This window comes from Gopherus flavomarginatus, chromosome 2, assembly GCF_025201925.1.
Source record: "Gopherus flavomarginatus isolate rGopFla2 chromosome 2, rGopFla2.mat.asm, whole genome shotgun sequence".
Lineage (NCBI taxonomy): Eukaryota > Metazoa > Chordata > Testudines > Testudinidae > Gopherus > Gopherus flavomarginatus.
The window spans coordinates 75,800,306-75,821,745 of NC_066618.1; the positions used below are offsets into that span (position 1 = coordinate 75,800,306).

At 44.0% G+C, this 21,440-nt stretch overlaps 1 protein-coding gene across 1 annotated transcript in view; it reads left to right on the forward strand.

Annotated features, from left to right (window-relative positions):
- The window catches only part of ZCWPW2 (zinc finger CW-type and PWWP domain containing 2), a 104,488-nt gene that overhangs the window by 54,235 nt on the left and 28,813 nt on the right, over positions 1–21,440 (forward strand). The window contains exons 5-6 of the mRNA XM_050938520.1: positions 8,406–8,467; positions 9,399–9,466. Coding sequence (XP_050794477.1) covers positions 8,406–8,467; positions 9,399–9,466 — 130 coding nt within the window. The remainder of the gene's footprint in view (positions 1–8,405; positions 8,468–9,398; positions 9,467–21,440) is intronic.

Below are 21,440 nucleotides of genomic sequence, written 5' to 3' on the forward strand. Positions count from 1 at the left end.
ACTTCCTGGAATGCCCCTTGAATTTATATAGGGCAAGGAGCCAATCAGGAGTCATGAGGCTGCTGTTTGTCAAACCCTTGAGGTGGAGCTACCCATGGTCTGTGTTCACAGTGGAGAACAAATGGGTTACAGCTTCTGCTGGGTGGCAGGCAGGAGAGGTCAGATGACTGGTATCTCTGCAGGTCTGGATTCTAGATCTGCAGGGACCTTATAACAGGGAGGTGATACTATCTCTATAGATGGCATTAGCAGCATACAGTCTCCAGTTCTGGTTTCCATCCTCAGAAAAGATCTTGAAAAATTGTAAAGGGCTCAGAAAAAAATCTTCAAGAAAGATTTGCAGTCTGGAAAACATGCCTTATAATGAGAGACTTCAAAGGCTCAATTTGTTTAGTATATCCAAGAGAAAGTTAAAAGGAGATTGATAAGTATGTACAGAGGGAAGAGATGGCTCTGTAGTTTAGCAGAAAGAGGCATGACATAATCCAGTGGTTAGACAGTGAAGCTAAACAAATTCAAATTAGAGGTAAGATGCACATTTTTAACCAGGAGGATAACTAACCATTGGAACTTACTGAGAGATATGATATATTTTCTATTACTTTGTCTTTAAATCAAGAGTTGGTATCTTTCTAAAATATGTACTATATCTCAAACAGAAGTTATGGGCTTGATGCAGAAACTATTGGGTGAGATACTTTGGCCTGTATTATGCAGGAAGTCAGACTAAATGATCTGTGCTTAAAATCGATGAATTTAGCATATATTAAAAATACAGAAATAAAAACAGCAGCCTCCCCAAAAACCAGAAGAAAAATTCTACTCCATCATCAGATACTCATTTTCAATGCATACATTTTGGTCCTCAGCTCACCCTTTTCTCTTCAAGAGAGACAGGCCTTGCAGAGTAACAGATCTGATCGATCTCTCTCTCTCTCCCATTTTGACCTTATGTAGAAGACAACTTATAGTTATGTACTTCTGGATGTAGATGTGCTAGAAAAAATTAATTAATTTTGCTAAAATGTTTTATAATACCAAGAATATGGAAACAGTTAAGTCTCCTTTCTTTTAGACAACATAACTAGAGCTTGAGTAAATCCCTCATTAATTTCATAGTCAAATAAGTCACTTCATTTTTTCTGCACAAGGATACCTTTCTTGAAGATATTAAAAGTAGTGTGATATTCCTAATAACACTAGAGCCAACCTCTTGATTTCCTGTATGTTGAAACATAAGAGCCAAAATGCTGCATTTCTACTGTATGTGAGAATGCAATCACTAAGCAGTACAGGGAGATATTGGACTTGTTATGGAGCCAAGTTGTGTTAGGACTGTGGGCAATCCTGGAGAGTAGTAGGGAAGTGGCTGGTAGGACTGTCTCAAACCATACAAAAAGGGAACAGTGGATGTTGTGCACCATTCCCACTCATATCTTGTTGTATGCATTCAATTGCTTTTTGAGGCTAAGAATTCCATTTCTCACTCTCTCACTTTTGAGCACATTTGTCTTAATACACAGCCCATTTACTTGGAGAAATGGAGCGTATTAAACCTTGTACTGGTTAGGCTAGGAAGGGATTAATGGTCTTCCTGGAAGGCACGTACTCAAATCTGCTCTACCCTACAACTCCTGCCAGAAGTCCTAAACCTGTAAGGAAGGTTGTCTGGCTATAGTTAATAATTGGAGAAAATAGTAAATAAGAGGAAACAGACATCAGAAATGGCTACTTTGATAAAATTAGAACAGAATTCCTTTACACCTAAACAATTCTAGTTTCATAAGTTCTGGAGAGCACGGTTAGCTAGGGAAAATTGCATGTTCCTGAAGAATAAAAGTTCAGTTAATGTATTGTTCAACCATTTGAGGAGTTAGAGGGACTGTCTAAGTTTCCTTGAATTAATCAAAAACCAGGGAACAAACTGGGTTTTGTCATCCCCCCCGCTTCCCACCGCCCTTCCTGGGTCAGTCAGTCAGTCAGTAGGGGTTCTCAAACTTTTTTTGCTGGGCCCCCCTTTTTAAAATATTTCAGGCTGTGATGACTTTCCCAAAAAAGTGACAACCGCCCCATACTATGCCACCCTTACTTCTGTGCTGCTTTGGTGGCAGCACTGCTTTCAGAGCTGGGTGCCTGGCCAGCAGCCGCTGCTGTTTGACCACCCGGCTCTGAAGGCAGCATAGGTGTAAGGGTGGCAATACTAATATCCCCCTACAATAGACTTGTGACCCCCCCTTTTGGGTCAGGACCCCCTGTTTGAGAAACACTGATCTAAAGACTATTCAACCACTTAGGAAGTGGGAGGGATGGTCCATGTCTCTCAGAAAAGGAAGGACCTAGATTTAGACTAGACTCTGGTGGTTCTATCCCTCTGGAATGGAGTCAGGCTTCACCAGACTCAAAGCAATGATATTTGACTGATTGCTAGTTTTCAGTAATAAGGTTTCTTTTCCAGCCTCTCTTTCTTGTAGACTTCTGGTGTTGTGGGTGTGGTTCAGCTTTTTTGGAAGCTATATGGTCTACACTTGGCATCTGGAAGTACAGCAGTACATCATTTTTCTTTTCCTCTTTCTTTTTATTTTTCTGTTTTTTTTCTTCTAGCGCTTTGTATGCCATAGTGAACAATTTGAAATTAACACATTTATTGAAAAAAATCTAAATAAAGAGATTAACATATAGGATCTCATGTTTGGGAACATTTTCTCTTGAAAAAAATAAAACAGAACTACTAATCACTTTACCATGGTAACATTCCTTGGCATTATGCAGAATAGCAAGAATCAGGGGATTGAGCTAGCCAGATTCCTATTTGGAGAACTCTTGGCCTAAAGGACAAATAATACTTGAACACTGACTTGATTTCATAAGATGATATACCTTGAATAAACGTAGGACTAAAAATGAAATGCAGACCCTGAGTTGCCAGCTTTAACAAACTTTCAAGCTCCATCAACATTCTCATCACTATCACCATTACTAGAAACACTGAAATTTGTCTATGTATTTATACCACAATTGCTACTATGGTATTTGTGTTCCTGACAAAATTTTGTCAGATGGATCAATACATTGCTTCTTTGGAGACTTTTAACACAAGATGGATTAATTAAAATTTTCTATTTCATTGATAGAAATGAAAATAGAAATTTTAACATAAGAGGTGGATAGTTTAGATTATCAGGTGGAGTCTAATAATGTAGGACAAAACACCCTGAATAAAGACTGGAAAAAAAACAAAACAAACCTCCCCACCGTTTAATGCAATTCTGATGGAAGTGATTTTCAAAACTAGATAAGAAGAAGAAACTTAAGAGTTCAGTGAAGTTTCTGAATTATATAATACAGGAAATGTTTATTTTTAATGTATTGTAATGTTGTAGAATTCCATTGCAGAAGCCAATCATGAGTTCAGAAGGAAATGGAGGCCCATAATAGGGCGTCAGTGGAGTTATCCTTATGTATGCTATTCATTAGTTTAATTATGCTAGAAATATTATTTTATTTACATTATCTTAGTCTAGGAGTTCTAATCATGGACCAGGACTCTGTTGTGCTAGGTGTTGTACAAACCCAACAAAAAGACAGATGCTGTGATAAGAGACCACAGATCAATATAGACAGATGAGGGAGTACATGGAAACAATGAAACAGTATTGGTCAGTAAGATAGGTAGGGATCTCAGCATACCAGCACCCTTACCATTATCATTTTTTTGTAAGCATCTTGGCTGTGGAGAATTTTGAGGAAAGATAAGAAGTTAGTTTTGTGGATATTTATGGGGAGCAGCATGGGAGAAAGCATGAAGATGGTTATTTGTGTATTTAACAAGTGAGTGGTACAGAATGAGAGACAATGGTAGGGTGGAGATAGGTGGTGAAGGACCTTGAAAGTGAAGTTAAGTACTTTATGTTTGATACAATAGTGAAGAGGGGAGCGAGTGGAGGGATGCAAAGAGGGATGTGTGTGACATGGTCAAAGCAACAGACTAAGAAAATTGTCTTTGCAGCTGCATTCTTAATGGCTATGCGCAGGGCATTTGTCAAGGCCAGAGAAAAGAATGAGTCAGTAATCAAGGTGTGAGATGAAAATTTAGATGAGAGTTGGTTGTTTGGATGGATGAGAGGCTGTATCTCAGAGGTACTGTGCAAATAGAATCAGCAAGACTTAGACACAGTCTGGATGTGAGGTCCTACAGAGAGTTCAGAATTGAAGATGATGTCCAAGTTATGGGCTGAGTTATGATGGTGTTGTCTACAGTCATTGAGAAAGGAGGTAGTAGAGATGGCTTGGGGAAGAGGAGAGATTAAGCGCTCTGTTCTAGCCATTTTGAGTTTGAGCTGATGGCTAGACATCCACAAGGAAATGGCAGAGAGACAGGCCAAGATTTTAATTTGGACAGAAGAAGACAAGTCTGAAGTAAAGAAGTACATTTGTGAATTGTCCACATAGAGGTGGTAGCTCAATTTGTGGATGAAATTACTCCAGAGATAAGGTGTATATATAGAGAAGGTTACCAGAGTTGGACAGGGTAGGGGGGGGAAATGAAGGGTAAGCTGAAGGAGGAATTAGAGTGGTAGGAGGAGAACCAGGAGAGGACATTGTTATGGAAGCTAAGGGAGGACAAGATTTCAAGAAAAGCATGATTAATGGTGTTTGAAGGCAGCTCACAGGTCAATGAGGATGAGATGGAGCCCGGTTCTGAGCTTTGGTGAGGAAGAGGTCATTGTAGACTTTTAGGGCAGTTTCAATGGAATGAAAAGAGTTGAAATCAGATTGAAGATCCAGGATGGAATTGAAAAAGAACTCTAGACTGCAATTATTAATAGCATGTTCAATGAGTTTATAGATGAAAGGGAGCCGCGATGGTCGCTGGAAAGGCAAGTGGGGTCAAAGGTATATTTTTTTAAGATGAGAGAGATTAAAGCAAGTTTGTATTGTTCATGGGAAAGAATCAGAGGCCAGATCTTCATGACTGGCTTCTTTGGCCATAAAAGTTTATTAGTGTAAATTGATTTTAGAAATCAGCTATGACCAAACATCATAATATATCACATAATATCATTCTGTAAGAGCAGAACTTACAGGAACAGACACAAAATCCAGAGTTGGGTTTTGGGAAGCCCAGTGATCTGTGATGCAATGAATGCAGTGTTTTCTTTAAAGTTTGCTTAAATTGTATGTGAATTTGATGCTCATTAAAGTAATAGTACAAGTAGGCACTGTGAAAGATACATTACATTCTGTATAGTATCTGTCCTTAACTCCCAACCTACAGCACTGTTGCTGTCTCAGTCACAGCAGAATCTTCCTATCGTGCTGAATCATGCCACATTGGTGTTTTTGACAACTATCCACTAGGGACTAGAATGCTACTATCAAACTCATTTAAAAAGTTGAACACTTCTACAGTATATACAAAAGGCTACAGCAATAGCTCACTGCAGCAACTAGGAGGGAACCTCATAAGAGAAATCCATTATACTTATCCAAAAGTAGTATTTTTCATATTAATTGTATCTAAAATATATGTTCAAGAGATTTTTTTATTTAGGCTCCTTCAATGTGCTGCATGTAACTATAGATGCATTCTGTTCTATTTCTGTTCCTTATTAATAATATTAAATTTAATTAAAACTAAAAAATACCTTAATTTACTGTAGCTGCTACTACTCTATAATTAAAAAATGAGCAAGTTCTTGGCACCTGCTTTGAAAAAAATAAAGTTTACAAATTCTGTTGTTTGGGCAGCAAAGTACTTACCAAGAACTCAGTTTAAAGTTCAGTTCTACTCTGAAAAATGATTCAGTAAATTGAGAGATTCCTTGTTTGTATCTAAAAGTTTTCTGTAACAAATGCAGTCAATTCACAGGTTTACAAAAACGCTTTTCTAACAGCCAGTCCTTCAAACACAACATGAGCATAGTACCAGAGGGATAGCTGTGTTAGTCTGGATCTATAAAAAGCGACAAAAGCTTATGCTCCAATACATCTGTTAGTCTATAAGGTGCCACAGGACACTCTGTTGCTTTTAACATGGGCATAGAAAGTCAGGCTAGGTCATTTCTATGATCATCAATAAATAAAAAGTTTGGCAGGTTGCTGTGTTTGGATCTCATCTTTTAAGCTTCTTTTGGTCTGGGTTCTGGCAATGGTTCTGGCCTCTCTGGCACTCTTCCTGGCACAGCCTCTCTAATACTGTTCTAGGCTCACCAGATGAGTGCTGAACCTCGCAAGACACTCCAGTAGCTTAAGCACATCCTTTCCCAGAGCTCCCCTGTTGAGGATTCTTTGTTTATATTTTACCTCTTTAGGGACATGTGATAGTTGAAACAAACAGGCATAGGCTTTGCAAAGGATTTCTGAAAACAAACACTCTTTACTTTAGACAGCACAAGAGAAAAATAGATGAGGTAAAGCAATAAATGTCTATGTGCCATTCTCTGTCTCAGTTACCTTACCACTCTTGAGCATTTTTTGGGAATTGGGTTAGCTACTCTTCACCAGCTCATGGCTTCTCCTCTGAATCAGGGAGTCTATCTGCAGTCAGCTGCCTTCAACTTTGGCTGGTCCAACAGTCAACAGAACCTGTCTCTCTCATAAAGCTGTCCCTTTTGTTCCTCTCTGTCTCTGAATCCCTCTGTGTTTTAAAAGGGCTAGAACAGCATATAAGCCTCTTTATTCCTCTTTTGGGGAAGTTCCACTGCTTGACCCCTTCTTCCCTGCAGACAAGCTAGGTCAAATTCAATCTCCAAGGCTTCAGCCATCCCATTGTTCTATAGTGCTCCCATTGGAATGGGATCCATTCAGGTTACTGACTCTCCATTGTCCCTAGTCTTGGAGAAAAGTGGCACAAGCCCTTGGTAGCAGATAGCAATACACTGAGGCATTTAGTAATACAGCAATGTCATAAAATCAACCAAAATTCATAAGCTGTATGTAGACAGATTCTTCAAATTGTCACAGGAGTGAAAAGCAATAAATCTTTATTAGCCACTACAATAAGCAGATATGACTGACAACTCACAATAAGCAGATCTGTTGAGGAAGAAAGTATTTTAACACAGTCATCTTTCAGAGTAACTGTACTTTCAGCATTTCACTTAATTCTCCCTCATACTTCCCAACAGGAAGAAAGTCTGATGGAGTATTAAGTTTCCTCTTTGATCACTTCTGACAAATATACAAAGGATGAAATTTTCATTTTTGGCAGTCTTGTCAAATTTCCCATTTGAATAGTGATAAAGGTCTGAAATTCCTTGGGAAAAAAAGATTAATAAATCATTTCTTATATGAAGGCAAAATTCAGGGGCCAAAGTAAATCGAGAAAACAAATTTGTGTAAACCACCGGTGTATTTGAGATAATTTCAGAGTTAGAATGAATAAATATACATAAAAGCCAAAGGTATTTAGATTTAGTGTAGTAGTTCAGTACTTACATAAAAAGTTATCTTTTGATTTGTGTTACTTAATATGTGATCCTAAACTGATTATCCCTAAGAAGTACTGATGTTTTGGAATATTATATTATCTACCAGTTATGGAAAGTGTAAAAGTAAGTTTGCATCATTTTCTTAATATATATACCCATTAAGAAAATCCTAATAATTAAAAATGTTATTATTTGTATTACAATAGGGCTCAAAAGCCCCAACTAATCTGTGAGGACCCACTGGGCTAGCCACTGTACAGACACATAGTGAGAGGCAGTCTCTAGTTATCTTATAAATAGACAAAGCTTTTGAAAAGTCAGAAGGGAAACAAAGGCACAGAGAATGAAATTACTTGCCCAGTGTAACACAGCAGGTTAGTAGCAGAGCCCGTATTTTCTAACTTTCACTCCAGTGCCCTGTCCAAAAGAGCACAGTGTTTGCTTTCCTTTTATCATCATTAACCTGTATTTAAAAAAAAAACCAGAGTCTTGATGAAGAACATATATTGTCTTTTTGAGATGACAATCTAATCATATCTTCAAGAATACTGTAGCGTGGATTAAGCTATCATTTCTTTTTTCATATTCATACAAACAAAACATACCTTGTACTATGTAGGGTGTATTTTTAATATAAATTGTGTATATACATGCTTAGAACATGTGACATACCTGTCTTATAAATCAAACTACAAATGTCAGAGAAGAAGCCTACTAATATTTAGTATCATAATGAAAGCCTGAATTCACTTAAGGGATCTACAAAACATTACTTGAATTGGTATAATTGTTTTATTAGATTTTTAATAAACATTTTGATCAATTATTTTTCATATTTGTAATTACAAGTTTAAATTATTTTCCTGTAAAAGTTCATATAGTTACAGAATGTACTAATATATAGCATAAAATTACTTTAAAATGTTGCAGCATATTACCACTTACAAACCAAGTTTTATTATTTTTGTGTCTCAGATAAAAGCTCAGAAAAAGCAAGTTGTCAAGAAAAATAAAAGTGTCATAGGACAAAAAAGAAAGTAAGATTTGGGTAGTTCTTTTTTAATGTTTTTAATGTGTAATTAAATAACTTCCAGTGATTTGGTAGCACTGTGATTAGTATATCATGCTATTATGTGAGATTGCTTCTGTCATTTCTGAGAACGTGGGTGCTGGAGTAGGAAGAGCACCTACTTGCCCTCACTAACAATATCCAAGTCAATGCAAGAGCACTGCTGAAGGGAAGACATTTGGCCCTCTGTGGCCAGAAGGGTTGCAACAGCAAATCCTGAAAAAGAGATGTGTAAATCAAGGGTCATGCATTAGTGGAGAATTCAGGAGGACCATCATGAAAGAAATATAAACACTATTTTTTCAGAGCTTAGAAACATTAAGCATGATTTCAATTGTCTCTCACAAATTCACTTCTACTTACCTTGCTAAATAAAAGTGATAATTGGCTAGATTTTCAGCAGGCTTTCATTTTTGTTCCTACAGTTATGCAGATGCAAATAATAAAAGCAGTTTATTTGTGTGGAGGAATGATTAGGTCACTTAGATATTGAAGTACCTGATTTGTGGGTACAATAAGGTATCTATATTAGCTAAATTTAGCCTGGACAATTTTTGTGGGTTAGAGTTTGGAAATTTGGCTCATTTTGTGCCTACATTTGAGTTTTTCTGTGTATAAATAGAAATTGCTTCTCATAATGCATTTCTTCTTACTGCTTATCCAAACCTTGGGACCAAAACTCTGTTAATAATACGGGATAAACAGAGGATTGTACCTATAATAAGTATTATTACCAGAAAATGAATGAGAGAGACATGTTTTTTCACAAATCAATATGTAGCAACTATTGTAAGAAAGAACCTAGAAAAATGTTGTATGAATAAATATTATATTTTAAAATGTCCTTTAACTGTGCATCATTAGTGACTTGTATTAAATGTGTGAAAATCTTTTTCTAGGAAAAGTATGTTAAGATGCTCTCTTGAAACAATGGTTTCAGATGACTTCCTGTCAAAAGAAAATCTGCGTATGTATAAACTATCTGTTTAATTACAAGTGTCCAGTTACTTTGAATAATATTTACATACATTTAGCATCTTAACATATTTGAGATTTTGATTCCCTTTTGTGTTGAAAAGATGGTCTTTGATGAACAATAATATTTTAACATACAAGCCACATGTATACATACAGAACAAAAAACAAATTACAAGACACCTGTTGCTGCAATGTTAAATTCTCCTTAGAGTCATTGTGCACATATACATTCCACCGTAGGTGTGTGTGTGTGCCTAGTGCACTCTAGTCAGAGACTTTTACCAGCAGGAGTAGTGGGTGGCACATGGATCTCTGCCATCTTTGTGCTCCAAACTGAGAATATGAAAGGGGTGTGGCTGCTGCCTCCCTCTCAGTTCCTTCTTACCATCCATGTCAAGAGATAGGGCTCCCTGTTAAGCTTTGATTTTCTTTACTTGCCAGATTTTAAAAATATATTTTACATATTTTGTTCATAGTTTTAGTGTTGTAGGTTAGTTAGATAGTTCACTCTTTGTGTTCTGAGTGTCTCTTACCATGCAGAAAACCCCAGAATTTAAACAGTGTGCCACTTGCAGGGCAGTAACATCTGTGAGTCATAGGTACTCAAGCTGTCTTGGAAGAGGGACATGTTAGGGACAAATGTCCATACATACCTCTTTCCCAGCAAGGATAAAGAATTTGAGGGAATTCCATATCAATATTCATTTGCTTGAGAAATCGATGCACCCCGCTTCAGATTCTGACCCTGACTATGAAGGAAGAGAGAGTGGAGTGGAGTGGAGTGCACCTCTGGTTGCTCAGGCCCCAAAACCAAAATCTGGATAAAATAGATCTTCTTCTCCTGCAGCTTCCTCAAAACAGAGGAAGTTTCCTTCTCCATCTGAGGCTGATAGACCATCCTTATATATTATAAGGTCTTATATATTGTCCCACAAATGCAACAGATCATCTAAAAGTCCTTCATTATTGAATTGAAGTCTGGTCATAAACACCTGTGTTCACTGGTACTGTTTGACATAGCACTGTCAACTCTGGTGGGGCCATCAAGACAGGTATCTTGATCATCTTCTACTCAAGCACTATCAGGTGCTGTCTGTGGAGCACTTACCTCCAATTACAGTAATGTTGATGTCCCTACGTAAAAGGATAAATGGACCCAAATCAGATATTAGGAATGGCAATATGCAAAAACCTGTAGGTGAACACTTCAATCTCCCTGGACACACAATAGCAGATTTAAAGGTAGCCATCCTGCAGCAAAAAAACTTCAGGACCAGACTTCAAAGAGAAACTGCTGAGCTTCAGTTCATCTGCAAATTTGACACCATCAGCTCAGGATTGAACAAAGACTGTGAATGGCTAGCCAATTACAAAAGCAATTTCTCCTCCCTTAGTGTTCACACCTCAACTGCTAGAAGAGGGCCTCATCCTCCCTGATTGAACTAACCTCATTATCTCCAGCCTGATTCTTGCTTGCATATATATACCTGCCTCTGGAAATTTCCACTACATGCATCCGACAAAGTGGGTATTCACCCACGAAAGCTCATGCTCCAATACGTCTGTTAGTCTATAAGGTGCCACGGGACTCGTTGCTGCTTGTTGATGTCACAAACATTCTTTGTGACAAAAAACTTATTGTGCCTTTTTGTGCCTAATTCACTGTCTGGTATCAAAGGCAGCAGTTTCATCCACATCAGCACTTTCCACACTGTCTATCTTGTCTGCTCAGTCAGCACTGTTGGCACCATCTGTAATGCTGGCCCTGTTCGTGCAATCCATATACCAGTCAGCATTTCGTCCTGTGCTATATGTTCCACCTGGACAAATAAAATCAGCTTTAACACTGGTAGTACTGCCTGTGCAGCAGCATGCCTCACCAGGGCTGAAGCATCTGCTAACACCCACTGAAGCAGCTTCTCCATTTCTTGAAGATAGCTATATCATCTTCTCCTCAGATTTGAAGCATAACCAACCCATTTCTCCTGCAAGGTCTTTTAAGTCACCTTACAGATCACATTCTAGGGACACTTCTCAGACTCGTGGGATGGAATAAGGAATACTACACTTATAGGGCTATTCCAGTTTAGTGTCCACCACTGTGGGCAGTACAGAGATTGGATTTCCCACCCGTGCCATACTGGGCATGCTGGATTTCTCCCAGAGCTTCTAGATACCCTTCTGCAATGTGGTCCAGAAGAAAGTCTGCATCTCAAGCATCTATTCCTGTTAGAAAAGACCCAGTCCATCAGTCATCCCAACACTGGGATTAACTAAGGAAGAGGAACACAGGGAGAACCCACAGATCTACCTCCTCATATTTCTTCCCCTGATGAGGATGTAACCCCAGAATCTTTCTCAAAGCCTCCTGAAGACTTTAAGGTCTTTCATGTTCTCATGAGGAGGGTGACCACATTTCTACATGTGCAGGCAGAAGTCATGCAGGACAATTCAACCAAACTCTTAGACATTCTTCCAGCTCTAACCCCTGTAAGAGTTGCCCTTTCCGTTTAATAAGGCTTTTTAAGAACGAGACAAAACTCTTTGGCAGATCCCAGCTTCTATATGGTTCACTGTCCAGCATGTGGAAGGGGTTACCGTGTTCCTCAACAGGAATTTCACTATTTCTTCATGCATCCTGTTTCGGACTCTGGTAATAACAGTGGCTAATGAATGCTCAAGGCAGTCTCACCCTGAGGCTATCCCAGAGGACAAAGAACACAAGAGACTGGACCTGTATGGAGGGAAAGTCTATACCACCACAAGCTTGGAAATGAACATATCAAATTACTAGGCTTTGCTATTCAAATATATTTTTATGAATTGATGATCAAATGCAAAATTTGCAGACAAATTGCCTGACAAATACAAACCAGTTCATGGTCATAGTGTCTGTGGGGCAACTCTCAGCCCCCACATCTCTTCAAGTAGTCATTTGGTGCATTGGACTCTGCTTTTCATTCCATGGCTACAGCCATTTCAGTGAAATGCTTTTCAGGCTTGAAGGCCTTGGGCAGCCCAAAAGAGCTGCAAAATACAATGGAAGACCTTCTATTTGAAGCGTCTAAGTTATTTTAGTTATTTTAACCAAAAAACAATGCACACATTGGAAGACTTTTATGCAACTCTCTGCTCTTCTGGGAGTTTCATCTTCAGTGATGATGAGGAAACAGTTTAAACCTCAATCAGGTTATAGATCTTTGTTTTTCCAACAAAGACCCCAGGATATCTCTAAAAGAAGATTGAAGTCTCCAAGATGACAGCCTTCAGTTTTGTTGACTGCAAGCCCTTCTCACCAGGTCTCAACTTCAGTGAAGCAATTGTTCTGATGTTTTCATCAAGGACAGCACTCACACCAGGATACATTTCCTAGGTTCTAATCCTATCTCTCTTTTACAGTGCATAGAAAGAGATTATATCAGACAAGTGGGTGCTCCGCATGGTGAGGTATGGAAAAGTTATTCAGTTTACTTCCTTTCCCCAACCTACCTTCTGTGATGCAGTAGGGACTGTCTGTGTGGGGGATGGGAGAGCCAGGGATGACTTTAGGTGAGGGACAGGACCTGAGCCTGTAATCTGAGCCAGGGAGAGGGGGGGGACTCAGCACGTTTGCCCGGGAAGCTGGACAAAGGAAGGGGCCGGCTGGAGGGAGTTAGTTCAGTTTCGGTTTTGGGCTGGGTGGTGGAATTCAGGGAATCCCAAGCTGAGGACTAAGCTTCCTGAACCCCCAGAAGGACTTGATTGAGGGGTCTTGGTTGTGCCTACAAGCTCTGCTGTAGCCTGTGTTCCTGTTGTCCAATAAACCTTCTGTTTTACTGGCTGGCTGAGAGTCACTGTGAGTCCCAGGAAGAGGGGTACAGGGCCTGACTCCCCCACACTCCGTGACAACTGATGGCAGCAGCGGGACTTACTGCACCCCATGGACAGCGCTTTCTGCAGTAAGTGACTGGGGAGCAGTAAAACGAAGGGACGATTTTAGGGGTGATTAACCCCTGAGAGTGTGAGACCAGTGAGAAGGACTTTTGCAGTAACAGGGTCCCCCAGGGGATTGCAATGAGTGGTCCCAGGGGCGGAGGAGTCTGCAGCTTGACCCTGGCAGAGAGGTGGTGACCTCAAGAAGGACTGGCACACTAGGGGTCCCCCTGGAAACCGTGGGGAGCAGTGAGCACACAGGCCTGTGAGTGATCAGCAGGAAGATGTATGCCAAGTGCCTTAAGTGTGACCTGGTGGAGCTGTGTGAGCAGAGGGGGCTGCACAGAGGGAGTCTCACCAAAGACCAGCTGATTGCCCAACTGGAGGAGGGAGATTGCTTGAATGAACTGATCCTTGTCTCTGAGGGAAGCAGCCTGGCAGATGCAGCACAGGCACCAGTGTCTGTCCCAGCTGGGAGTGGTCAGCCGGCTGCTGAGGGCTCCCTGATACTCCCCTTCCTATGCCTAGGGGAAGGGCAGGGAGGAGCCCAGCGAATACCAAGGGCACCGTGACACCCCTGGCCAGCAGGGGATCCTCCCAGCAAAGCTCGCCGGCCAGCAGGGGATCCTCCTGGTGACGCTCAGCATCTGTGGAGTGGAAGCGGCTGGAATGGGAGAGAGAGCTAAAACTGAGAGAGCTGGAGGATCGTGAGAGACAGAGGGAACATGACCGGGAGGAAGAAGAGAGACAGCATCATCATGAGCTGAAACTGGCGAGGCTGAGGAAGAGCGGGCCCCCGGCGGTGATGAGCAAGAGGGCGCCCAGGACCACACGGAGCTTTGATAAGTGCATTCTGGCCCAGCATAAGGAGGGGGAGGACATGGATGACTTCCTGAATGCCTTTGAGACGGCCTGCGAGCTGCACCAGGTAGATCCTGCGGACAGGCTCCGGGTTCTCATCCCCTTACTGGACCCCAAAGCCGTGGCATTGTACCGCCAACTGGAAGAGGCAGAGAAAGGGGACTATGAACTATTTAAACAGATCCTGCTGCGCGAGTTTGGGCTGACTCCTGAGATGTACTGGGAGATGTTCCGGAGTCAGTGTAAAACCCCTGAGGTCTCATATCTGCAACTAGCCATCCGTATGGAGGGATGCTCCAGCAAGTGGGCAGATGGGGCCCAGACGAAGAGGGACCTGGTTAAACTGCTGGTACTAGAGCAACTGTATGAGTGGTGTCCACTCGACCTGAGGCTGTGGTTGAGGGACCAAAAGACAGAGAACCCGCGACATGCAGGGCGGCTGGCTGATGAGTTTGTGAAGAGCCGGTTGGGGGGTGGCAGGGAGGAGTCCCAAAGGAACAGGCCCGCCGCTATGCAGAGAGAGTCTCATTCTGGGACCTCCCAAAGGGGGAATAGGGAGAACCCCCTCCCAAGGGGAACGCCCAGCATCAGGGACAACCGACCGGTTCAAGGGGACCAACGGGACATAAACTGCTATCACTGTGGCCAGAGGGGCCACATACGGTCCCAGTGCCCCATGCTCAAGGACAGACTGAGCAGACCGACCCCACACCAGGCTAACTTGGTAGAGACCCAGCTGGACGAGGGGCAGCATTCCAAGGAAAGGGGGGTTGGCCGCATACCGCCTGCGAAGGAGGGAGGAGGGCCCCAGGTCAGCTCCTCTGGGGGGCTGGATGCTCCAGGCTCCGGGTTTTTGGTTTACAGGGTAGGCGCAGGGCTGCCCCTCCGGAAAGAGTGCCTTGTTCCCCTGGAGGTAGATGGGAGGAAGATCACTGGGTACTGGGACACGGGCGCAGAGGTGACGCTGGCCTAGCCCGAGGTGGTGGCCTCAGATCGGATGGTGCCCGACACTTACCTGACCCTGATGGGCATAGGCGGGACCCCATTCAAGGTGCCCGTGGTGAGGGTACATCTGAAGTGGGGGGGCCAAGGGCCCCAAGGAAGTGGGGGTACACCCACATTTGCCCATGGAGGTGTTAATGGGGGGGACCTGGAGGTCTGGCCAAGCAACTCCCGGGGTGCCCTGGTCGTGACCCATAGTCAGAGTCGGTGAGGGGAACTGCGCCCTGACAATGGGAAAGGTACTTTGCCTGAGGCGCAGGACCCTAACCTGGTGGGGAGGGAACGCCCAGGGACACGGCTCAGAGAAGCTGCGGCCTCAGACCCAACCAGTGAGAGAGAGCAGGTCCCCATCCCTGTCCCAACTGCTGAGTTCCAGGCTGAGTTGCAGAAAGATCCCTCCTTGTGGAGGCCAAGGGACCTGGCCGAACTCAGTGCGGTATAGTCCATGAGGAGAGGTTGCAAGGAGAGGTTCCTTTGGGAGAAGGGGTTCAGGTACCAAGAATGGGCTCCCCTAAGGGAAGCAGAGTCATGGGGGATCAGGAAGCAGCTGGTGGTTCCCCAGAAGTTTCAACACAAGCTCCTGTACCTGGCCCATGACATCCCTCTTGCGGGGCACCAGGGAATCCGACGCACCAGGCAGAGGCTGCTACAGAACTTTTACTGGCCTGGGGTCTTTACCCATGTCCGACAGTATTGCAAATCCTGTGACCCCTACCAGCGGGTGGGGAAGGCCCGGGACAAGGGGAAAGCGGCTTTGAGGCCTTTACCCATCATAGAAGAACCTTTCCAGAAGGTGGCGATGGACATAGTGGGACCTCTCAGCAAGACAACCCGGTTGGGGAAGAAATACATTCTGGTGGTGGTAGATTTCGCCACTCGCTACCCCGAGGTGGTGACCTTGTCCTCTGTTGAAGCAGACACCGTGGCAGGTGCACTGCTGACCATTTTCAGCCAGGTAGGGTTCCCCAAGGAAGTCTTAACGGACCAGGGGTCCAACTTCATGTTGGCCCTTCTCTGGTGCTTGTGGGAGAAAGGTGGGGTCCGGCACAACTGGGCCTCCGCGTATCACCCCCAGTCCAACGGGCTGGTGGAAAGGTTCAACGGGACACTAAAGATGATGCTAAAAACATTTATGAGCCAGCAACCGCAGGACTGGGACAAGTACTTACCTCACCAGCTGTTCGCGTACAGGGAGGTACCCCAGGAATCCACCGGGTTTTCGCCTTTCGAACTGTTGTATGGAAGGCGGGTAAGGGGGCCCCTGGACCTGATGAGAGACGAATGGGAGGGGAAGGCCACTCCCGATGGAGAGTCAGTGGTAGAGTATGTCCTGACCTTCCGGGAAAGACTTGCCGAGCACATGGGCCTAGCCAGGGAGAATCTAGCCTGAGCCCAGAGGAAGCAGAAGGTCTGGTATGACTGCACGGCGCAGGCCTGTGCCTTCACCACCGGGGATCAGGTGATGGTTCTCATCCCCGTGAGAAAGAACAAACTCCAGGCCGCCTGGGAAGGACCCTCCAAGGTTGTCAAGCAACTAAATGAGGTGAACTATGTGGTGGAGCTGTCTAACCGGGCACATCACTGCCGGGTGTACCATGTGAATATGGTGAAGCCGTACTATGACAGGGGGAATATGGTGTTGGCCATGTGTGGACATTGGGAGGAGCAGGGAGATGACCCTTTAGTGGATCTACTCCCTGGGACAAAAGCTGGTTCTTCCCTGGAGGCAATTCCCCTTTCTGATCAGCTGACCCTGGCCCAGCATGCTGAGATAAGAGGGGCGCTGCATTTATACTGACAGCTGTTTTCCAACCAGCCTGAATGCACTAATTTGACTGTTCACCGGGTGGAGACTGGGTCACATCCTCCTATAAGATGCTCCCCTTTTCGAGTCACCGGGAAAACTGTCCAGGACCTAGAAAGAGAGGTCAGGAACATGCTGGCTTTGGGGGTGATCCAGCCATCTTCCAGCCTTTGGGCCTTGCCAGTGATGCTGGTCCCCAAAAGGGATGAGTCGATCCGGTTCTGTGTGGACTATTGAAAGCTCAATGCCATCACCGTATCTGATGCCTACCCCATGCCCAGGCCTGACAAGCTCCTAGACAAGCTGGGAGGTGCTCGGTACCTCACCTCCATGGATCTTACAAAGGGCTACTGGCAAGCGCCGCTGGACTCGGATGCCAGGCCAAAATCGGCCTTTATCACCCCTCTGGGGCTCTACGAGTTTCTGACCCTGCCCTTCGGCCTCAAGGGAGTGCCAGCCACCTTCCAGGGCCTGGTGGATCAGCTACTGAGGGGTGGAGGGTTGTGGCGTGTATTGATGACATCTGCGTCTTTAGCTGAACCTGGGAGGACCACGTGTCCCAGGTTAAACAAGTGCTGGACCGACTCTGAGAGGCTGGCTTAACTGTAAAGGCTGAGAAGAGCAAGGTGGGGATGGCTGAAGTATCTTATCTGGGCCATCGGGTGGGGAGTGGCTGCCTAAAGCCGGAATCAGCCAAAGTGGAGGTGATCAGAGACTGGTCCGCTCCCCAAACCAAAAAGCAGGTCCAAGCCTTTATTGGGATGGCAGGGTACTATCGAAGGTTCGTGCCCCACTTTAGCACCATAGCTGCCCCCATCACTGAGCTGTGCAAGAAGAGGAAGACAGACAAGGTGGTCTGGACCAAGGAGTGCCAGCAGGCTCTCCGGGCACTAAAGGAGGCTCTGGTTAGTGGCCCAGTTCTGGCAAACCCAGACTTTGACAAGCCCTTTATGGTGTTCACCGATGCCTCAGACACGGGACTGAGGGCGGTGTTAATGCAGGAGGATGAAAAGGGGGAGAGAGACCCCATCGTGTACCTGAGCAAAACGTTACTACCCCGGGAGCAGAACTACGCGGTCATCGAGAAGAAATGTCTGGCCATGGTGTGGGCCCTTAAGAAACTAGAGCCATATCTCTTTGAGTGACACTTCACCGTGTACACCGACCACTCTCCCCTGACCTGGCTGCACCAGATGAAAGGAGCCAACGCCAAGCTCCTGAGGTGGAGCCTGCTCCTGCAGGATTATGACATGGACGTGGTCCATGTGAAGGGAAGTGCCAACCTGATAGTGGATGCGTTGTCCCAGAGAGGGGGCCCTAAACTTCCCCAGGTCACTGGGCAGAGTGACCCCACTCAGTTCAGTCTCAAAGGGGGAGAGATGTGATGCAGTAGGGACTGTCTGTGAGGGGGATGGGAGAGCTGGGGATGACTTTAGGTGAGGGACAGGACCTGAGCCTGTAATCTGAGCCAGGCAGGCGCAAGGGGGGTCAGCACCTTTGCTTGGGAAGCTGACAAAGGAAGGGGCCAGCTGGAGGGAGTTAGTTCAGTTTCGGTTTTGGGCTGGGTGGTGGAATTCAGGGAATCCTAAGCTGGGGACTAAGCTTCCTGAACTCCCAGAAGGACTTGATTGAGGGGTCCTGGTTATGCCTACAAGCTCTGCTGTAGCCTGTGTTCCTGTTGTCCAATAAACCTTCTGTTTTACTGGCTGTCTGAGAGTCACTGTGAGTCCCAGGAAGAGGGGTTCAGAGCCTGACTCCCCCACATTCCGTGACACCTACCCCATCCCTTTTCAGGGACCGATCTCACAAGGCTGTTCTACTTCAAGTACAATCTCTTTTGGAATTGAGAGAAATAGAGGAAGTACCTCACCAGCACAAAGAGAAGGGCTTCTGTTCCTATTACTTTCTGATTTCTTCCCCTCACCCCCCTCCAGAAAAAGAAGTGGTCTAAGACCTGTTTTGGATTTGAGAAATCTGAATAGATTCATCCTGAAAATAATATTTCAGGATGGTCATCCTCTCATCTGTTATTCTTTTCTTTGGAGATTGGTATGCGTCCCTCAGTTTTTAGATCACTTTCTTTCACATAATAATTCATCTAGGTCACAGAAAATTATCTTGATTCATTGTCAGGAACACAGACTGACAGTATGCAGTGCTGCCCTTTGGTCTGTCCTCAGCCCAGAGGATGTTCACCAAATGTATGTCAGTGGTAGCTGCCCATCTCCATTGTTCCAGCATTCAGTTAGTTAGTTTGAGGAACATCAAAAGAGTACATCGAAACAGCATCATCATGTCATTTGGGGCTGAAATTGAACCCAGAGAACTAATACATTTCCATTTCACCAATCCAACTAATACATTTCCACTTCACCAGTCCAACTAATACATTTCATGGGGGAAGATCTCAACGCCGAGACAGTGATGGCTTACCTTGTGGCAGACAAGTTTCAGTCCATAGTCATCCTTTGCAAAAACCTCAAGTCTGATCCCAGGACAACAGTACGTTCTTACCTTCAACTTTTGGAGCATATGGCCTCATGCATGTACATGACTCAGCATGTCAAACTTAACTTAAGATATCTGCAGGCCTGGCTTCAATCTGTATGCCATCCAAATAGAAACTCTCTGGTCATGATGATTTGTATACCTGCATGAATGGTCAAGACCCTGAACTGGTGGATGGCTCCCCAGAACATCTGCAAAGGGTACCTTTCTTACCACTGGAACCAACAATAACCCTTGTAACATGTATGTCCACCAGAGGGTGGGATGCTCATCTTGGACAGTGTCAAGTTCAGATGCTATCAACAACTCAGGAGGCTATGCTCTATATAAATATTTTAACACTTTGATCCATCTGTTGGGCTTACAAGACATTCATCACCACTATCAGAAATCAAGTGGTTCAAGTTCCTACTGACAACACCACTACTATGTTTTATCTAAACAAGCAGGGAACCAAGAAGTGATTCACTTGTGGAACTTCTGCATATGTAACAATATTTCTCTAAAGGCATTTCACCTTGCCAGGGTGAGAAATACCTTAGCAGACTCTCTCACCAGATACTTAGTAGACCATCACAAGTGGTCTGTAAAGAAGGAGAGTCTAGAATGGATTTTTCAAGAATGGGCATTCCTGGTAAAAGACCTCTTTGCAACAAACCTGAACAAACAAATGCAGGAAATTCTGCTTCAGGGCATGTCACAGCCTGGGCTCTGTAACATATGCCTTTCTTCTTCCATGATTGAGTAATAGAACGTAGGGTTGGAAGGACACCACAAGAATCATCTAATCTAACCTCCTGCCAAGATGCAGGATTTGTTGTGTCTAAACCATCCAAGGCAGATGGCTATCCAGCCTCCTTTTGAAAATCTCCAGTGAAGAAGCTTCCAAAACCTCCCTGGGAAGTCGGTTCCATTATCCTATGTTCTTATAGTTAGAACTTTTTTCCTGAGATTTAATCTAAATCTGCTATGCTGTAGTTTGAGCCCACTGCCTCTTGTCCTGTCCTCTGAGGCAAAAGAGAACAACTTTTCTTCACCTTTTTTATGGCAGTCTTTCAAGTATCTGAAGACCGCTATCATGTCCTCCCCTTAATCTCCTCTTTTACAAACTAAACATACCCAGTTCCTTCAGCCCTCATTCATGTGGCTTGCATTCCATCCCTTTGAACATCGTTGTCACTCGCCTCTGGATCCTTTCCCGTTTCTCAACATCTTTTCTATACATTGGTAACCAAAATTGGACACAGTATACTAGCTGAGGCCTAACCAGTGCTGAGTAGAGTGGTACTATCATCTCCCGTGACTTGCATGCTAAAAAGCTCCTTGTACAACCACATTGCCCTTCTTATCTTTCCCCTGTATCAAAATAACGTGATGTTGAGCCTCTAGTATTACATCTTCTAAGTACTGCCAATCCCTTTTGACTCCTTTTCTTCCTAAATGGTCTTTTCATGGGATGTTGCCTACTATTTATCTGAGTCTGTTGAAAATGCCTTTTTTGAAGTCCAGTGTCCTTTGTTTTGTTGTTCTCATTTCCTCCTGCTGATCACAGGATCAGACACAAAGATCCTAATGGACAACATAGCCTGTATGTACTACATCGTTTGATGGGGGACGCTAGGTCACCCTCCCTATGCACAGAAGCAATGAGGTATGGAATTGGTGCATCTCCCACAATGTCTGTGGCTTACCTCCCAGGCACACAAAACCTGACAGTGGACAGTCTCAGTTGCAAATTCCCACATGACCACAAGTGGGAGATGCACCCAGCAATACTTCATGACATATTTGGATGATGGGGGTAGTGGATGTTTGCCACTCACCTGAACAAGAAAAGTCCATGCTACTGCTCCAGAGTGGGAATGGGTCAGCACTC